At 37.0% G+C, this 21,115-nt stretch overlaps 1 protein-coding gene across 5 annotated transcripts in view; it reads left to right on the forward strand.

Annotated features, from left to right (window-relative positions):
- The first annotated feature begins 1,532 nt into the window (after positions 1-1,532).
- The window catches only part of LOC306990424 (uncharacterized protein), a 142,070-nt gene continuing 122,487 nt past the window's right edge, over positions 1,533-21,115 (forward strand). For 4 of the 5 annotated variants that reach the window (XR_013795869.1, XM_079597245.1, XM_079597244.1 and 1 more), the window contains exons 1-5: positions 1,551-1,696; positions 9,976-10,017; positions 10,646-10,719; positions 11,457-11,525; positions 12,332-12,434. Coding sequence is in view for 4 of the 5 variants with exons in the window: in XM_079597245.1 (XP_079453371.1) it covers positions 1,561-1,696; positions 9,976-10,017; positions 10,646-10,719; positions 11,457-11,525; positions 12,332-12,434 (424 nt within the window). In the remaining variant the exon portion in view is untranslated. Of the gene's footprint in view, positions 1,697-9,975; positions 10,018-10,645; positions 10,720-11,456; positions 11,526-12,331; positions 12,435-21,115 lie in introns of all 5 variants that reach the window. The other variant, XM_079597246.1, reaches the window with a different exon arrangement.

Consider the following 21,115-nt stretch of genomic DNA (forward strand, 5'->3'; position numbering starts at 1 on the left):
GAGCCTGTCATCGCCTGGGAGATGGAAATGCTGGGGATACTGTCTTTCTGGCAGTTTGTGCGGTATGTATACCACTGTGGGGAAGAGGGTGGCCTTCTGCCTCTTGGCCCACCTCCCATTCAACTTACAAACTGCCAGGTCCCCAGTCTTCCGATGACCCCTTCGGGGAGAGGGAGGAGGAAGAACGGGTCCGCCTCATCTGCCACCTATCCTAAGGCGCCCGTGATTGCTGCTTTTGCTGTGATTGAGTTCCAAGCTCCTTGCCCTGCCGGCACTGCACAAGCTCCTTGCCCTGACTGTGGTGCCCAAGTTCCTAACCTTGCCGGCGCCGCACAAGCTCCTTGCCCTGCCGGCCCTGCCCAGGCTGCCTGTCAAGCATGAATCTCTTCACGTCGTACCTGCCAAGCCTGAGCTTCTTCAGAGACCATGCACTTAGATTGTTAAAACAGGGCCCATTGTAGGAGCCAAAATTAAGAAAGCTTTAAAATACAGTAGTATCATTGGGGCACTTTAACATAACTAATAATGACCCCACACATATGCTGTCTTCGGCTAAAGCAATCTCCTTCATTTTCCTCAAGAGTTCATTTGTTTCCTCTTATAGGAACAAGTCTTACAATTGCCTTAATAAGCTTCTGACAGCCTCTTAATGATACAATCTGTCTCATAATATCTGTGTTCACATGCTTGGTTCAAGCCATTTAAGTATGCTTCTTTAGATAAAGTTTTACTTATTTCCATGCAGCTGCTCTGTTATTCCATTATATTTGTTTCACGCGCATATAATAATAATAATCACTAGTTGTTATTTGACAATCCTGGAGAGAGTTATTCTAATCTCTTTTGTTATAAATGTCTTTAATCATTGCAGTCATAAACAGAAAAACGGAAAAGGTCACCGCCTTCCCTAAAAACTCTTCGGGGAGAGTATTAAAAAAAACTAATGCTGACTTGTAAAGCTCTTTGATTTAACATCTAATTGCTCTGATAAAAGGGTAAAGTTTATTATCAAGAGAAATCAATGAAATAAAGATGAAAGCATGCTCATGGAATATAGATGTAGCTCATGTACACAAAAGTTTTTAAACACTTTATGATGACTTTCAGGAATGCCACTCTCAATCATATGAAACTCTCCTAAAGTAGTATTTTGTTTATTTCTGTTAATAAATGTGAATTATTTTAGGACAAAATTTAAATGCCAAAATATATGTATTAAATGTTATATCTGCAGTAATTCATGATAAACAGTATCACACCATTTCTATATGCAATGTGCATATGCATATTGTATATTATGTATTGTTTTAAATTAATAATTATTATTAATGTTTTTTATTAACCAATTAGGCCTATTCATTAAAGTTATTCCTTAGCAACTGCATAACGCAATGTTTCAAAACAATTCGATTTAAAATATTTCACGAATGTTTTCGTTTTATTTTAGTTTCACTTTTCTGTTATTCTTCTTTTTCCTTAACATTACAGTATTGTAATTCAGGGTTGAAGTCGACGCGCACGCGCAGCATCACGCGCTTCCAGTAGGAATGCACGCGAGAGATGGAATATATAAATGCAGTGATGGCGACAGCTGCAGAGGAGATCTCAGTAAACACTGAGACACCAGTGTCTTTCAAAAGCGCAAGGAAAAACCATGCTAGACCCTGGAAACTGAGTCTAATTTATCTGCAGTGCTGTGAGTATAAGGGGAGAGATCGATGTGTGATAGCAACGCAGAGGTCTAAAATATCCACCCCGCACTATATCGTTGGATTGAACGTTTAACACCATTTTACATCATGTACAGAGCACGTTATGTCTTTATAGCACTCCTGATTTGCCTTCTTCAGGTCCAGATCAGAGATACAGTGCCATGACGTCATTCTCCTCTGCTGAATGCTCCGTTCACGTGCACATCACATCACACACATATTGCATGGGAGAAGCATGTTTTCTAGTTGTTTAATTGCAGAGGAGTTATTATTTGATCTTCTTCAGTGTTATCTCAATGCATTTGTGACTTTGTTTGTTGTAGTTACAGTATAAGTTAAACGAATATGTCAAGCATCTTATTGGATTTATTAAATCCAATCATTGAGACATTTGAGTACTTCATCCCAAATGACATTTCTGTCATCATTCACTCACCTTTGTTGTTCCAACCCCGTGTGACTTTGTTCCTTCCATAGAGCAGAAAAAGAGAAACTGCGAACGGGTCAGTGAGTCAAAGTGTTGAACTCAAGAACTGGATAATTCGTAAACACATTCAGACCAGTTTTCTGAACTATCTCGTCCGAGTTATTTTTAAAGAATCGACTCATAAGAATCGTTCGTGCAAAGCACAGCACTTGCAAAGACTGAGTTTGTGTGGAGCAGCATTTAGGCTACTGTGAATGAAGCCACGTAACCTGCACACATGTAAATAATGAATTTAATTGAATAATTGAATCGAGGATATTTTAAAAACAAGCATTCAAATTGAATCGAGGAATTGTGACAGCCCCAGAAATGTACTAGCATTTTTTGAAAGGAAACTGTTCAAAATAATTCCTACATCTAATTTTTTCATGAATTCGACATTGCACAACTTTAATACACACAACAAGGGGGTATCATTTTTAGTAATATACATGAGATTCCAATTTTCATTGCCAATAAAGCAAGAGTCTTCAATGGGGGTCCGCCAATTAATGTTTGATTACAAATAATTTTTGGGTTAAAAAATTAAAACATGGCTTAAAAAACACTACAAAGTCAACACCCAAAAATGAAAAATATCCCATGATTTATACCCTCATGACATCCTAGGTAGGGATGGGTATCGTTAAGATTTTAACGGTATTACTACTCTTACCGATACTGCTTATCGATCCGGTACTTTAACGGTATTCTTATCAGTTATTTTTGTTATATTAAAAAGGGGGAACAATTATTTAGAACATGATTAATATTGCTTTATATTTTGAAATGTAAAACAAATATCTATAGCAAAAGAAAAAGCAATGCTTTAACAAAACAAAATAAAACATGTATGTTATGCAGGTATAACATAACATTATCCTTAAGTATGTTAAGGCTTTTGTGTTTTATATACAGACATGGTCAAACAAAAGAATTATACAATAAAACAAATATAAATGATATACCCAGTGCTTTCATTTCAGTAATCTATACTGACATTGTTCAGGTGAGTAATATGTGCTAAAAAGACATCTAATAAAGTAATCAAATGTAAAATAACACTGCATAGTTTATCATAGATAGATTTAAGCTTATAAAAGCCAAAATTATTTATTCAAAAACTGCGACTGATTTTCTCTTTGCCTTTTGTTGTTTGATTCACATTAATGGAGCAATCGTCAGCAGGTTTATTAGACTGCTGCCTCTTTAAGACAAAATAAATATCTAATCATTATTACACATCATATTTTCTCCCAACTATTTACACCCATTTAAGACAAACTGTATTTAAGTAAACTGTTTAAGTGAATCTCCAAGATGGTCATTTTGACATATTTTTGTGTATATTTGATCGTTTAGACGCACACACGAAGCCCAAAGTACAGTATACGTTGCTTGTCTTGTTGCGGTGTGTTTCGGAGCGCGCGCCGCCTTTGGAACCGCGTCGATTTTGGTGCTTTTAATAGCTTTTTATTATCAAACGCGTCCCGCAGTTTAGCAACAGACTGCATTTTACAGGCTTTTAGAGGCATTTTTCGTGGCTTTTAGAGGCTTTTGCATCGGAGCTCTTCATATATACAGTGGGGAGAACAAGTATTTGATACACTGCCGATTTTGCAGGTTTTCCCACTTACAAAGCATGTAGAAGTCTGTAGTTTTTAGGTACTCTTCAACTGTGAGTGACGAAATCTAAAACAAAAATCCTGAAAATCACATTGTATGATTTTAAGTAATTAATTTGCATTGTATTGCATGACATAAGTATTTGATACATCAAAAAAGCAGAACTTTGGTACAGAAACTATTTGGTACAGAAACCTTTGTTTGCAATTACAGAGATCATACGTTTCCTGTAGTTCCTGACTAGGTTTGCACACACTGCAGTAGTGATTTTGTCCCACTCCTCCATACAGACCTTCTCCAGATCCTTCAGGTTTCGGGGCTGTCACTGGGCAATACGGACTTTTACGCTCCCTCCAAAGATTTTCTATTGGGTTCAGGTCTGGAGACTGGCTCGGCCACTCCAGGACCTTGAGATGCTTCTTACGGAGCCACTCCTTAGTTGCCCTGGCTGTGTGTTTCGGGTCGTTGTCATGCTGGAAGACCCAGCCACGACCCATCTTCAATGCTCTTACTGAGGGAAGGAGGTTGTTGGCCAAGATCTCGTGATACATGGCCCCATCCATCCTCCCCTCAATACGGTGCAGTCGTCCTGTCCCCTTTGCAGAAAAGCATCCCCAAAGAATGATGTTTCCACCTCCATGCTTCACGGTCGGGATGGTGTTCTTGGGGTTGCTACTCATCCTTCTTCCTCCAAACACGGCGAGTGGAGTTTAGACCAAAAAGCTCTATTTATGTCTCATCAGACCACATGACCTTCTCCCATTCCTCCTCTGGATCATCCAGATGGTCATTGGCAAACTTCAGACGGGCCTGGACATGCGCTGGCTTGAGCAGGGGGACCTTGCGTGCGCTGCAGGATTTTAATCCATGACGGCGTAGTGTGTTACTAATGGTTTTCTTTGAGACTGTGGTCCCAGCTCTCTTCAGGTCATTGACCAGGTCCTGCCGTGTAGTTCTGGGCTGATCCCTCACCTTCCTCATGATCATTGATGCCCCACGAGGTGAAATCTTGCATGGTGCCCCAGACCGAGGGAGATTGACCATCATCTTGAACTTCTTCCATTTTCTAATAATTGAAAGAAGTTCAATTATGAGAACAGTTGTTGCCTTCTCACCAAGCTGCTTGCCTATTGTCCTATAGCCCAGCCTTGTGCAGGTCTACAACTTTATCCCTGATGTCCTTACACAGCTCTCTGGTCTTGGCCATTGTGGAGAGGTTGGATCAGAGCCCGTCTACGGAGAGCCTGCCCACTCCCTATTAAGTCCTATTGTACCAAATTTTGGTTGTAGTTCCACCAGAGTTCCACTGGGGGCGATCGCCCCCGAGTGCAAAATGAATGGGAGTCGATGGAGCTAGACGGCTAAATTTGTCTCTTTCACCCGATTGCCGTTGAGAAATCTCAGATTTGATTGTAGGTTTTGCAAGTTCAACATGGGATATAGGTCGAAAGTTGAATGAACGAGTACTTATGTCCTTTCGATTTCTTACAGGTTGAGTTGTTGTTGCCCATAACACGCTAGCATTCTGCTAATGAACTGATTACGACTAGAGATACCGCTTGATGGCATCGTGGCATCCGAAGCGGGACCAGAATGTCTTCTAGCAATAACTCTTCTAGCACGTGTATTTACCTGTCAGCTGTGTTGTCGATGCCTCGAGAGAAAAGAAAGTGCAGAGCCCGAAAGCACCAAAGTGACTGAAGGATTGCCGTAAAGCAGTATCTCTGGTCGTACGATGTGTATGACGTCATTGAAATTTTAAAAGACTTTTCAAAGCAAATAAGTGACTCTAAAAAAATCTAACACCCAGCAATGTATAATTTCTTTGCATCTCCTTTCGAATACAAATTACTAGACAAAAAATTATATCCTGAGAAAAGTGGATTTTGAGGGGTATAGCTCCATAAACCTCCCTTCATTCTGCACTCGTCCTGTGAGCGCCCTCATATGGAATCAGAGTGGAACTGCAACCAGTCAGAAGCCGGAAGTGTAGCGAGAATGAAACTTCTCCCCTTATTAGACATTCTCTGGTTGGAGTCTGTTTGATTGAGTGTGTGGACAGGTGTCTTTTATACAGGTAACGAGTTCAAACAGGTGCAGTTAATACAGGTATTGAGTGGAGAACAGGAGGGCTTCTTAAAAAAAAACTAACAGGTCTGTGAGAGCTGGAATTCTTACTGGTTGGTAGCTGATCAAATACCTATGTCATGCAATAAAATGCAAATTAATTATTTAAAAATCATACAATGAGATTTTCTGGATTTTTGTTTTAGATTCCGTCTCTCACAGTTGAAGAGTACCTATGATTAAAAAAACAGACATGCTTTGCAAGTAGGAAAACCTGCAAAGTCGGCAGTGCATCAAATACTTGTTTTCTCCACTCTCTCTCTCTCTCTCTCTATATATATATATATATATATATATATATATATATATATATATATATATATATATATATATATATAGTGCTTATATGGTGCTTGATTGTAGATACCAGGACCTGGTATCTGTTTACTTTCATTGTGAGAAAAAGAAGCATTAATATTCGTTACATTTCCTCTTTGGTTCATCACAGAAAAGAAAACCATACAGGTTTATTTTGGGGTTTGTTTTATTTTTGAACTATTCTTTTAAATGGCAATATAAAGATACCCTGCTTTCTTTCTGGTTACAGCTGCACATGCTGTTGTGTTGTTTAGTTTCAGTAGAAAGCCATCAGATGTTGTCTTTGGCAGTGTAGCAGCATTATGTGACAGCTGCATAAACCTTTTAGGCCTATTTTATGTGTAAACTGCTTGAATTTGTAGCTTGATCCGGCCATCAACCAGAAACGTGTATAAACTTGACAGTTCCTGTTGTTTGTACATCAGGCATAATTTTCATAGTGTCTTCAATTTTTCTCCTGTTTTATATCCCTAAGTGGATTTTAGCAAGCCAATAACACAATTAATGTCTGCATTGTGATTTCCAGAAATGAGGTTTATAGTGCAAGTACATAAAACTTCAACAACCATCCATTAATCAGACCTAATATGAGAGACCTGGAGGAAAGCACGTTCTCCAGCAAAACTAGTGATATCTAGATTAAATGTCTGTGCAAGAATGTTCCTTGACTTGGCCAGTTGCCAGAGCGGCTGATATCAGTGTCATTAAAATGCCATCATAGTTACTTTGCTACTTCTGTACTTACTTATTGTCATCCATCATCTTGACTGTGAGTGTGGGCGTAATTTAAATCTGCAAATAGCTGCCCCATAATTCTGCCTGCAAATATTGTATACAGTATTTCAGGCATTTTGTCAATTAATCAAATTTGTCCATTTACGAGCTTTACCGAAACGAGGAGGACTTGTTCTTTCTGTTATTTACTAGCTTACGGCATTGACGAACCTCTTTCATCTCTCAAATTTAATTTCCTGGTGTGTGTCATATTATTATACAAACTTATAGCTCTGAGCTGAAAGTTCATTCAGGGGCCTGATGATGGGCCATGCTGCTTTACTGATAACACTTTTTTTTATGTGGTATTTTTAGACTCGAAAGCTAATATCACTCCCCGTTGACGAGAATACCTGGTGGTTTGTTGTACTTCGAGGCAGATAAAAAGCCTTCAAGGATCGTTTTTCCATTTTAACAATAAGTGTTTATTCCCCGATGATATTCGTGCATCTGTAACTAATCCTGCCCAAACATTTACACTGTAATTGGAAAATCAAATGCTATCTGTAGTGTCAGCAAAGTCAATTTGAACTTTTCAGTTTGGCTTCTCATTCGTGACTGCCGCTGTTATTTCTCTGTGAGAGGCTAATCAGAAGCATCTTATTAATATGCATCAAAGAGCCGTGGCGTAATTTTTGTAATTAGGCGAGTGTTTATGCTCAGGGTTTTTTTCTCGTCTACGCTGCACAGTTCTTCCAGCATTTGCTGTGGTGATATTCTCTCTCATTACACCGTACAAGCGCACACATGTAAATCTTGACTGCCACCTCAGGTTATAGCTGAAAAAGTTGAGCTGTTATAAGAGGAGACATTGTGATGGTTTGATAGGAAGGATGTTTTACTTCATCAAAGTTTTTATACCTGTATCAGTTTAACTTTACACCACAAGGCACCAGTATGTAGGGGTTTTCACATATGGCACCAGATATGTTTTGCGTGTTGGCACACCAAAGGTGTGAGTGAGAGTGTCAGATGACACTATTCTTCTCTGATTTCGGGGCACCAGCCTGGAATTTAACCATGACAGTACAGGCCAGAGACTCAAGGAGTGTTTGTTAAAAGGGTACATTTATCCCTTTCCGATGAGGAGATGGCAGTTATTGCATTCCTGTAATTGGCTGCTGGCATCTTGTGTGTCCCACCATTTTTTTACCCATGGAACACATTTGTATAAAAGCAGGGGTTCTCAAACTTTTGGGGGCCAGGGGATCCCTTAGAGGGGAGAAAATTTGAGTGGGGAGAAAAGGACCCACTCATTATAACAGTGATTAAGCATATTGTTGCTACAGTTTGTACTCTTGTAATCAAAAACATGTCTAATTAATTGAAATTATATAACATATACAGTTTAACAAAAGTTTAATATTTAGGGTCATATGAAATGCGCTTTATTCTGTCATTTTTTTCCCCTCCCATTTTAATGGTTGAATTAAATTTTAATAATCAAGAAGCATGTCTAATCAATTAAATTCATAAAAAAATAACTTAAAAAAAAATTGTTGCAATAATAGGTGGTAATGAAATGAAGGCTAATCTTTTTTAAAATTAATATTTTTTAAATGTAGAAATTAAAATGTGTAAAAATTAATTTTCTATGTGCAGCACAGCAGTTTACTGTTAAAATTAAAACATGGAAGAATAATTGTGTTTATTCCTTTAAAAATAAAGTTTTAATAATTGATTTAATATATGACATATTAATGTTAATTATAAGATAAGTTATGTTACATCAATTATTAAAACTTTATTTATCTAATTATATATATACATAATCATTACTACTATTATTATTGTGAGAAGAAGTACATTCTACAGTACAATAGTAATATTTATTTTATAATTGATTTTATATGTTAAACCGAACTTTTATTTTGACGGGTTGTCGTGAAGACCTTTGATTGAGTTGACCTGTGTGTGCAGTGTAAGTTAGCTGCACTGCATATCTTTGGTGCGTCGTGCATGTATGATATTACGATAGTTTTATCAAATTAAATGGTGAAAGGCTGAAGTGACTCTCAGAGCAGATCTGGAGATAAAGTCCATGGCTTTATGTTCTCATATATTGCGAGACGGCAGACGAAGAAAAAAACACCACGAACATCTCGTGCTTATTTACAGACTCTGTTAACTTAAACGGTTCGCGTGCCGCGTTCTTTCACACAGAGATGCGCTAAACATGCAGACTTCATATAAATAGCAGGCTTTTAGCTTTAATATTCACAGACGTAAGTTCACACTCCTACTGTTGTATTCATCCAAAAATTGCCAAATTCTGCATTATATAGCCTAAATTAAATGTTCATGACTGAATTCCGCGATTGCGCCCGCTAGTAACGTTATTTGGTCTGGCTCGATCTGTTTTCAGAAATGTTCATTATATATTTTTAGCACCCAAACTGAAATAATACCTGTATACTGAAAATGTATAACCTAAACAATACTACTAAAATCCGAACTGAAATAACACTAGGCCTACTGTTCAAAGGTATGGGGTCAGTAAGAATAGTTAAACTAAAAAAGTTGACAGTTAAACCATTTATAATTCAAATAAATGCGGTTCTTTTGACATTTCTATAAATTAACACATTTCCACAAAAATGTTAAGCGCAGCACAACTGCTTTTAACATTGATATTGATAATAAGAGATTTTTCTTGAGCTGAATGATGTGACACTGAAGACTGGTAATGATGGTGAAAATTCAACTTTCAACTAAAACAATTTTATCTGAGAGTATGATGTACATCACAACACTATGTTTACCATTGGCAACAAACACAAAATATAGGCTAGATCATTGGAAAATTATGTTATTTTTTATATCAAAGTTTTAAATAATTTCTGTTAATATGTTCAGGTTCCCTGTTGTCCACAGATGATGAGTGTTATAAATGCATACATTCATTTTGTTTTCTTATATTCAACATAAATAATACATGTTATCTCTCCACAGATTTTTTAACAATAGCTACAATACTGGGGACCGGGATCCTGGGTATGTAAAAGCTCAGTGTGCAATTCAAAATATAACAAATGGCATTATGCTGAAATCACATAGAGTAATTGTTATTTTTTTGCACAGCACGTAAGACAGATCTTCTGATCCACAGCAGTTCAAAAAAAAAAAAAAAAGCACTGCTGAAGGACTTATTTTCTTTAATTAACTATTGGAATGGGAAAGGAAGGAATAAAATCCATGCATGAGACCATTAGCAGTCAAAATGAAGTTAAACATAATTTCTCGATGGGTTTTCAGCAAGACTAGTCTATATTCTGTTTCGTTAATGATATACCCAGGCTTTATGGTCTGAACAGTAGCAGATATATATATTTATAAGACACCGCAATTACATGGTGCATTGAATTTAACTGTTCTGTTTTCAGTGAGATTTAATAGTTGTTAAAAAATACATTTTTCTTTTCATTTCCTCCTATCTGAGTTAAATCATTTTAAAGTGCTCTTCTAGCCATAATAAAATTACCACCATCAAATAATTCAGTCTAGAGATAATATCTGATATGAGTGGCTGAATATGTTTGCTTTAATATAAGGCCTTGCCGATAAATTCAGAATACAGCAGATTCTGCCATGACAAACTCTTCAGATAATGTGCTTTTTGCAGGACTGCCGGTAACGATTGCTCGGGCAGGTCTGGTGCCTTTCCTGATCTCCTTTCTTATAGGCTTTCTAGTGCAGGTAAGAAGTTTGTTCTTTTTCCCTTGTTGTATTTGTTTATTCTGACATTGTTTGGCAGTTTTGCATTCTTGGCTTAATTTCACACTAGTTTAACATTTCAAAAGAGATGTGGTTTTTAAAAACAGCTCTGTTTCTTCTGGAAATTATAAGGTGGCTCCGTTTTCTATTCCTATTTTCATCTTCCTCTTTTATTGAACCATTTTATGACATTTGATAGAGTTGATTTTGACTTCAAAGTATAGTTCTTAAGCAGATATTTCTTTTTGATAATAACATGACATTGCGACTGACATTTGTCTTGTTTGACATTTAAGAGAGACTTATTGTAAAATATGTCTCAATTAAAACGCTTGCTGCTTTGAAAAACTCCCTTATGCTGTTGTTTTTGATTCTTTTCAAAAGTCAGTTTCTCTTTTATAACTTTTGTTCTCTTTCAACACAAATAGTTTGGTGGCAGGTTAATTGTAGAAACAAAATATGCATTGACTCCAAACCAGTTCACTCTGACTCCAAACCAATGGCCTCTGAACATACAGAATATGTTCAGCAGATTTGGAATGACAACTATTCATAAAGACCTACACACATACAGTATACACTTAAATTAACCAGAGCACACTGACTACTAATGGCTTCAAAACTAACAGACATTTTTCCCCAAAATTTTCTCTCAAAATTCAATAACATTGTGTCTGCAATGAGTGATTCACAATTAATGTTGATTCATTTTCTTTTAGGCACTACTCATATACCTGTTTGTAGATTTGCTGCAGCGATGCCGTTTAGCCCAACTTGAGGCACTGAAGGTAAAAATGATATTCAATCTTTATAAATGTACTCTACTTTTCAAAGGTTTGGAAATGGTAAGTTTTTGTTTTTAACAAATTCATATTTTTATTCAACAAGGATGGATTAAATTGATCAAATGTGACATTAAAGATATTTATAGTGTTTCTATTTCATATAAATTCTCTTTTTTTTTTTTTTGCTTTCTATTTATCAAAGAATCCTGAAAAATCAAATCGGCTTATTAGAATGATTTCTGAAGCATCATGTGACACTGAAGACTGGAGAAATGACTGCTGAAAAGTCAGCTTTGCTGTTACAGAAATGCATTTAAAGTTAAAATTAAAGTTCTTTTAAATTGTAAAATTGTTTAAATTTAAAAGAACTTTAATTTTAACTTTAAATGCATTTCTGTAACAGCAAAGCTGACTTTTCAGCAGTCATTTCTCCAGTCTTCAGTGTCACATGATGCTTCAGAAATCATTCTAATAAGCCGATTTGATTTTTCAGGATTCTTTGATAAATAGAAAGCAAAAAAAAAAAAAAGAGAATTTATTTTAAAATAATGGTTTATTGTATTACTAACAAATAAATGCAGCCTTGGTGAGCAAAATAGACTGTTTAAAAAAAATAATAATTAAAGTACCAACCCCAAACCTTTAAATGGTCGTGTATATGGATTAGTAGCTTTGTAAATACATGAAAAATCGAATTGCAATCACAAATGAGGCAAATGCATAATGGCTAGGTTACTAATAGAATAATAATGTAAAATCAGTTGAATGTGTTGATAAAGATAATAAGGTACTCTGGTGTTATGTGCTAGACTGCAGAGACGGAGAGGATCTTAATGGAGGAAGTCGGTTCTGAAGAACCTTCGACACTTAATGCAGAAGAGGAAGAGGATGGGGAGGAAGTGGAAGAGGCAGGTATGTCAGATAAAAAGATACATTATAATAGTATAGATCTAGTTCAATGCACTGTTGATGCTATATACAAATTAAGTGTGGTGCTGTGGGTGAGCTGTGCACTGCTTTGGGACAAAGGCTCACATTGAAATGATCATAATCCTATCAGCATACACCAAATCTACTGAATCAAGTGGATAAAACACATGGGTAAAGCCATGTTTATCATGAAGCATGGCTCAGTGATGGCTGGGAATGAAGCATCCAACCCCAAGAAGGTATTTGTAATGACTGTACTAACTACTGTCTAAGTTACTTTGCAACTACATCTCAAATACCCATCATTAGATTATTAGTAGACTGACTGCTTAATCTGCTAACACTTTATATTGATGGTCCTCCAACAGACGTTCTGCTGACTATAAATAACTTTGCAACTTCATGTCAACTTATTCTACTTACCCTAACATCTAACCCTAACCTGACATTCTACTACAGTCCACTAATAGGGTATATGTCGAACGTCGCATTACGAAACCGGAAAACAGAACGCATCGGTTCCGGTTCAGGTCTTTTGTATGTGCTTCATGCATTTTTTTACTGTTTTACTCAAGATAACTTAAAAGGAGCGAGCAAAGATGATCATAACCAATGTCCCTCGCATGTGAAGATCGATATTTAAAAGTAAAAAAAAATAAAAAAATCTCCACACTAACGTTAAGATATTTAAATAGAATAAAACGGCAATAACAAAGTGAGATAGGTAGGTTAGCTGATTACCTTAAAATTCCATAGATATCGGCGTCAGTTCATACGGCTGTTAACACTTTCTATGACAAGCGGATGCGATGAGACCAGGTTTCCGGTTTCGTCATGCGACGTTCGACATATGCCCTATACTCTAATGAGAATTAGTTGACATGTAGTTGCAAAGTTGAAGTAAACTAAATAATGACATTTTTCTTTTTCGTTTAATTACATTATTATTTCACTTTATTTAAAATATATATTTACTAATTTCATTTGAAATATTCTGATTGATCAAATGCTTGATGAAGGTCTTGACTAAAAAGTTGTTGCTAGTGAAGATTGGCAAGTTATGATAGTTCAGAGGGTTTTATAAGTCTTTTTATTTTTAATGTAATTAAAATGAGAAGAATATTTTATGTTCAAATATCCTGCAATGCGGCTTTGACTCCTAAGTCTTTAGACTGCTTGTACAATAATATTATCCCCAAAGCTAATATTATGATATAAAGTACACTGTAAAAAATTAGGTGTTTGCTGAAATTAAACATAAGGAAGAGAACAGCTATTTTTGTTTGAACTTTTTTTGTTGTTTCATCTTTTATGAATTAATGTCATTTTTTAAAAGTAAATGTCTTGACTGAACCTACAAGGGTAACAATCAGCCAACCAATCATTTTGAGAAGATGACCAAACTTTTCTTGACATCAGATCAGAATGAATCTGTGGTTATGCAGTGACAAATTAATTGTTCAAAGTACAAATATTCTATATATTATATACTGTTTATGTACATATATAATATTATATATATATATATATATATATATACACACAAAGCTGTAACGGGTCAGTCTTATATAACCCTAACATCTAACCCTAACCTGATATTCTACTACAGTCCACTAATAATATATATAAATTGGTCATCTTGTTTAATGTCTGTTTTGGGTGTGTTTCAGTTTGGTTTCCTATAGCCTATTAGTGTTTTGTTTCCATGGTTTCGCATTGATTTGGTTGTGTCACACCTGCTGTTCATTTCGTTGATTTGTTCACCTGTATGTTTATAGCCTTGTTTTTGCTTCAGTCTCAGTCCGTTCTCATCATTATTATTTTGCTTTTCTGTTCCTTTGGATTCTGAGATTTACTGAGAGTTTTGCTTCCTTTTTTATTTTTAAAGGAACCATATGTAAGAAATACACCGCTCTACAGTAATTTGAAAGTGATTGCAGTACCAGTCTTGGCCACAATCTTACATACGGTTCCTTTAATAATAAACGTACTGCTGCATCTAAATCTAGCTCTTTATTTCATCTTGCTTCAACCTCACTGACTATGTTTACATGCACACCTTTTGTTTCAATTGGAATTAATTAATTGATGAATCCAACCGTAGTGTTTACAATGCCAAAAAAAGTGATAACAATATGTAACAAGCTTCTATTCAGAATTGATTTTTTTCAGTAATTTATGACATTATTTAACTGCAGCTGGTTCCTTGCGTCATATGTCACACGGCATACTCTTTTCAGTTTTCCATTTGATCAAGTGTTTAGTCCTCTCGATCAGATTAGAAAATGAATAAACCACCCCTTCCAATCCGATCGAAATTTCATTCGGATCGAGCTAAGGGGTTCACATGAAGGCGTTTTAGTCCGATTGAGCCATCAAACGATAACATTTCCATATAAGGAAACAGATTGATGCAGCCTCCAATTAAGCAGTTTTGTCTGCAGTAGTTTCTTGAAAATGTGTACTTACTCAGCAGCTCGGGTTGAGTTAGGGAGGTCATTCCACCAGCTGGGAACAGTCCAGGTGAATGTCCGTGTAAGTGATTTTGTGATGGCACCACGAGGCGCCATTAATTTGCAGAACGCAAGCTTCTGGAGGGCACGTAAGTCTGGAGTAATGAGTTTAGGTTAAAGGGAGGAGAGCCAGTGGTTGTTCTGTAGGCAAACATCAGTGCCTTGAATTTGATGCGAGCGGCAATTGGCAACCAGTGCAATTTTTGAGGTGAGGTGTGACGTGCTCGCTTCGGCTAGTTAAAGACCACTCTAGCTTCAGCATTCTGGATCAGTTGCAGAGGTTTGACAGTGCATGCTGGAAGGCCTGTCAAGAGAACATTACAATAGTCCAGTCTGGATAGAACAAGAGCTTGGACAAGGAGTTGTGTAGCATGTTCCGATAGGAAGGGCCTGATCCTCCTAATGTTGTATAAGGCCAATCTGCCGGACCGGGCAGTTCTAGCAATGTGGTCTGTGAAGTTTAATTGATCATCAATCACAACTCCAAGGTTCCTGGCTGACCCTGATGGAGTTATGGATTACAAACCTAGCTGAATGGAGAAGTTGTGTAGTGTTGGGTTGGCTAGGACCACAAGCAGCTCTGTCTTCTCAAGGTTTAGTTGAAGGTGGTGGTCCTTAATTCAGCAAGAAATGTCTGTAAGGCAGGGAGAGATGTGAGCAGCTACCGTCAGATCCTCTGGTTGGAATGAGAGGTAGAGTTGTGTGTCGTCAGCATAACAGTGATAGGGAAAAAAACATGTTTCTGAATAACATGATTCCAGTGATGACATGTAGATGGAGAAGAGAAGTGGTCCAAACACTGAGCCCTGAGGCACCCTCGGTAGCTAGATGTTGCGACTTAGACACCTCACCCCTCCACGACGCCCTGAAGGACCTACCTGAGAGGTAAGACTTGAACCATTGAAGTGCGGTTCCTGAGATACCCTTCGTCTTTAGGATTGACAGGAGTATTTTGTGGTTAACTGTGTAAATAGCAGCAGACAGATCCAGCAGGATGAGAACTGAGGATTTGGAAGCTGCTCTTGCCGGCCTCAAAGCTTCAATAACCGAGAGGAGGGCAGTCTCAGTTGAGTGGCCGCTTTTGAAACCAGACTGGTTGTTGTCCAGGAGGTTGTTCTGTGTAAGAAAAGCAGAGATTTGGTTGAAAACAACTCGTTCAAGTTTTTCTGCAATGAATGGAAGGAGGGATACCGGTCTGTAATTTTCCAGATGTGCTGGATTTAGAGTGGGTTTCTTAAGCAGTGGGGTTACCCAAGCCTGCTTAAATGGTGTGGGAAAGGTGCCAGTGTGAAGAGATGTGTTGATGATGTGAGTTAGTGTGGGTACAACTGAGGATGAAATGGCTAGGTTAGTGAGAATTAGATCAAGTGGACAGGTAGGGCGATTGGAAAGGAGGAATTTGGAGACTTCTGCCTCCGAGAGCAGAGAAAAGGAGGGGAGAATGTGTTATCTACGAATGTGTTATCTACTAAGATGTGTGTGTCAGGTTGTGGTTTGGAGAATTGGCCGCTAATGGTGGTTGTTTTATTTATGAAGAATGTGGCAATATCGTCAGCTATTAAGGTTTGATGGAGAAGGAGGGTTAAGAAGAGATAAGGTTTTGAAAAGTGTGCGAGATTCAGACGAATTGTTAATTTGTTGTGATGATAAGTCATTTTAGCAGTAGAGACAAACAGAGAAGAGAGGAGGGATTGATACAAACCTTTTGTGCCACTTCCTCTCTGCAACTCTGAGTTTAGAACAATGTGCGCAGAGAACATCAGATAACCAGGGGGCAGAGGGGGTGGCGCAGGCTGGCCTTGATGAAAGGGGGCAGAAGTTGTCCAAGCACAATGGGACATTTCCCTTTCCCAAGGGAAGTGCCAAAATGGCATTTCCAATATAAATGTGATTCAACGTGAAGCATATTGATACTTTTTCAAGCCCCATCCCACAGAAGGCGACAGAAGAGGAAGCAGATATTGCCCATATTTCATTTTTCTGTCCATATGAAATATGAAGGATACTGAAACTGCCTAGATCAGGCCAATAACATGTTCTCTGGCAGATCGGAAGAATCCACAGCCACAGAGTGGGTTTCCAGGTCTGGCCTGAGAGCTGGAGAGCTAGCAAGTGATGCTTGAGAAAGGGCTCAAGAAAGCCTGGCTCCCGAGCGTGCTCCGCTCCCACGCTCCGCGCTACGTTGTTTAAATAGCAAATGCATTTGCGCGTGCTGGTCTGAAAACGAGGTGTGTTGCCAGGCGCACGTTGCTATTTTGAGGCAACTGAAATAGACTGCGCCATTTACCAACTGAAAACTGGTCTAAAGTCAATGGCGCAATATTTTATTTTCTTATTTAAAGAGCACGTTAGTAATGTGCGCCTATAGGTGGATCCGCAACGCGTGTACACTTTGTCCCGTAGATGGTCTTTAACCCCACGCACGAGCAGATCCATTTCCTCGCTAGAGAAGCGTTCAGTTTTTCCACTTGCAAATTCCGCCATGTAAATAGTGAATCCGCCATGGCACAAGCGCAACTGGCTTTTAAAGAGAATGGGAGATGACTATGATTAATTTCAATCATTTTAGGCCATGCGCCGGGCGCGCCATCCATTTTTCCCATCGTTATACTAGCAAAAGTAGATTGAGACACGCCTAAGGGCGCTTTAGACCATACGCTTAGATCGTTAAAATAGGGCCCAATGTCTTGACTGAACCAGTAAAAATCAGTTAACGGATCTTTTTGAGTAGAGGACAAAACTTTTCTTGACGAATAAATGTGACAAAAATTAGCAACAGTGTAAATTAAACATGTAATAGTCAAACAAGGCAACTATAATTGTAGAAAAATTAAACAGAATCACAGAACCATACTTCAATAGTAAGTAAATCTAATATTGTTTTATTGGCTGCATGTGCATGATTCGATTTTTACAACTATTTACTTGGTCTAATAATATTTTGATACGCTTAGAGTTTTTGATGAAAACTTCATCCTGGATTTATGTATTCGTGAAATTTTCCACCTCCACTTGTATTATTTTGCCATTGTTTTTTAGAGACCAAGGCTCAGTGGAAAATGTGGCGTTGGCACTAATTTAAAGTAAACATATTTGTATTTGTGTTGTATTTGCCTTCACTCTTGCTGTTTTCCCCGCTGTTTAACTGGTTAGGCAGGAGGTGGTGGGCCACGTAGAACAGTAGGAAGTATAGCAGGAAACAGATGGCAGCTGTATTGTTTCTTTGCTAAAAGGACTACAGGGACTGTTAATGGAGCCAGATCGAAGAGAAACACTGAAATGCGTCTGTATTAGCGCTAACTAATCAGGGCTCGTCTTGGCCCACGCAACAGAGACATTAAGTATTTTTGACATGAGATGGAGGAAATAGACAGCTAATGAAGATGAATGAGGCAAAGAGTGGGGGACGTCCTGTCAGAAGGGATGATGGGCGAGAAAAGAGAGGTTCCTGTGAACGTCAGTGGGAATCACAGCCATCTGACACAGGCACACTAATTGAAGGCTCATCTCCAAGTGACTGACCCACATGTTACTGATGTAAAAACCTGACAAACTTAAAAATATTTTTTAAATAATTGTAACGTAAGACATCAGAAAGAGGAAACAAAATACTTTCAGATCAACATTAAATGGGTAGCTGATTGATATGAACGTATGAATTAGGGCTGTGCAATTAATTGAATTTCGATTTTGGCTCCCAACGATCACCAAAATAGTACAATCGAGTAAAAACGATTATTTTGTCATGTGACACGTGTACATCTGCCCCTCCCACCATAAACTCTCAGCACAGTCATAAATTGCAAGCACAATAAACTTGACAATAACAATTGTCTAATTTAATATAGTCGCAATTATTTTCTGGTCGATCACTGCAAATTTATTAATTTATAGTTACAAGTAGCCTAGTTAATATGTAAGTTAGTCACTTACAATTTGGACGCAATATATACTGGTTTTGTTCTATTTCACCGATGATAATAGTTACAAAAGAAAAGCAACACTAAGCGCTGTTTTGTTATTGAATGCTTCAGCATTTTTAACGAAACGTTTTAATGAATGACTCAATGATTCATTTATTAGGACGGTCACTTGCTGCCACCTATTGGTTTATTGTTTAAAGGCATCATTGATTTTTTTGTATTATTTGTTTAAACATCATTAAAATAAAATTTAATTCAATTTGGGCGGGTGGCGGTTAAACCAATCAAATGAAAAAAGTTTGCCACAAAGCAAACTTGCAAGGTATGAGCCCAGCTGTCAGTATTGGAGGAGGCCTAAACGTCTCGTAGATGAGACTGACTGGGTTATTTTGTTTCGATATTAGTTATATTTTAAAACAGCCAATCGTTGTAGCCTACCACTTGTGGAATAGGCATTTAAAAGAGAGGCAGATTATGGATATGACTCAGAAATGACATCGGGCAATGGCAGCTCAAGATGTTCAGAAGAACGCAAGAGCTAACTTCTACAAGCTCAATAACATCTACATAAAAAAAAGAAGGTAGGCTAGGCCTAAGAAAAATTGTCAGAAAGCTTTGCCCATTAATTAGATATGCAAGGCAATCAGGCAATTTTTCGGGTTGTTATGGACTATAAAAAATTTGAATATTCACGTTGCACTGTCGTGCGATGGACTTTTAGCGAGTTAAAACATTTATTTTAAAAGAGCCGGCTCATTTCAGTGAGCTGAGTCAAATGAGCCGGCTCATGAAAAAGAGCCGGATTGCCCATCACTACTCTGTAAATTAATTAATTTGATTGATAACAGCCCTTTTTATTAAAACTGAATTTGATAAAATGTAAGAATTTGACATGAAAGATAATGCATAATTTTTGTGAAAAAGTTTTTTTTTACTTGAAGCAAAGCACTGCCTTTTTCACCACTTGTGAGTTTGCAGGTCTGTCAAATATTTCAAAAAGTACAATAAATGTTTAAATTTCGATTTTTTAAGAATTGTTTAAATGGGTCTTTTTAGTATGAATGTACATAATGGAATGTATATATTGTAGGTTCTGTTTCACTTTTTTAAGCCACCTTTTTTGTGTTCACTACTTAATTTTTTTTTTAAACTGTCACTGCAGAACTATATTTAAAATGAAGTACAAATATTCCATCTGTAATTAATATGAAGTCATAAACACTGCATTCATAATAATTAGGGTGACCCTGATAAGCCCTCATACTATATGGTTTTATTTTGAAATATAATAAGAATATACAAATCATGACCATTCTTGTTTCACAAATATTGAAAAGATTAAAAAATATTTATTTTATTTAGCTTTTTATTTGGAGTCAATTGAGCGTTAATTTTTTGAATTATTCTGGAATTATGCCGTACCATATGGTGCTATTCTTTGGATATCACTGTAGAAGTTGCATCAAAACTTAATACGCCATTTTTTCAGTTTGCTGATAAAATCAGCCGTGGTATTGATCATGATTTTAAAATTAAGAGATTATTAAATAAAATGCTACCTGTTATGATTTAGTTTCTTTGCATTTTAGAGCAGTAATTTGTATTTGAAAAGATACATTTTATGACTGCCTGAGTAATGCTCATAAAGATAAATGCAGTAGAACAATCAAAAATGTATAAAAACTTTTGAAAACCATATTACTTGAAAACATTTTAGAAGCTTCTTGAGCCAAAAACACATTTAATGCTCTGTCTATAATTGTAATGCATAAATATAACTTTTTCTCAAGTGGACTTATAAGGGCTTTGGACCCCTATTGTTACTAATAAGCCTGCTAAGCTAAGAATCCATTCAATCTCATTTATAAAGCATTAGCTGAAATGATTGTACTCCGAACACATCCTTTTAATTGATTAACTTTACCCCCTCAGCTTGCTTGGCATGCTGAGGAAAAAATAAGGACTCTTCTACGAAATCTTAAATATAAGTGTATATTGCAGTTTTGTAAACCTTACCAATTGTCCCTACTTTACCTCTTAACCACCCATAATGTAGGCTTATTTTTCAATCATTTTGTTTTCTGTGATACCCCACACCTCATGTCAGCTATTAGTCAGGGTACCCGCGGGTCCTTAAAAAGTCTTGAAACGTCTTAAATAAAAATTATAATTTTTAAGGTCTGAAAATGTCTTGAATTCGGGAATTTTCGATAAGGAGGTCTTAAAT

The sequence above is a fragment of the Phoxinus phoxinus genome (genome assembly GCF_949152265.1).
Source record: "Phoxinus phoxinus genome assembly, chromosome: 22".
NCBI lineage: Eukaryota > Metazoa > Chordata > Actinopteri > Cypriniformes > Leuciscidae > Phoxinus > Phoxinus phoxinus.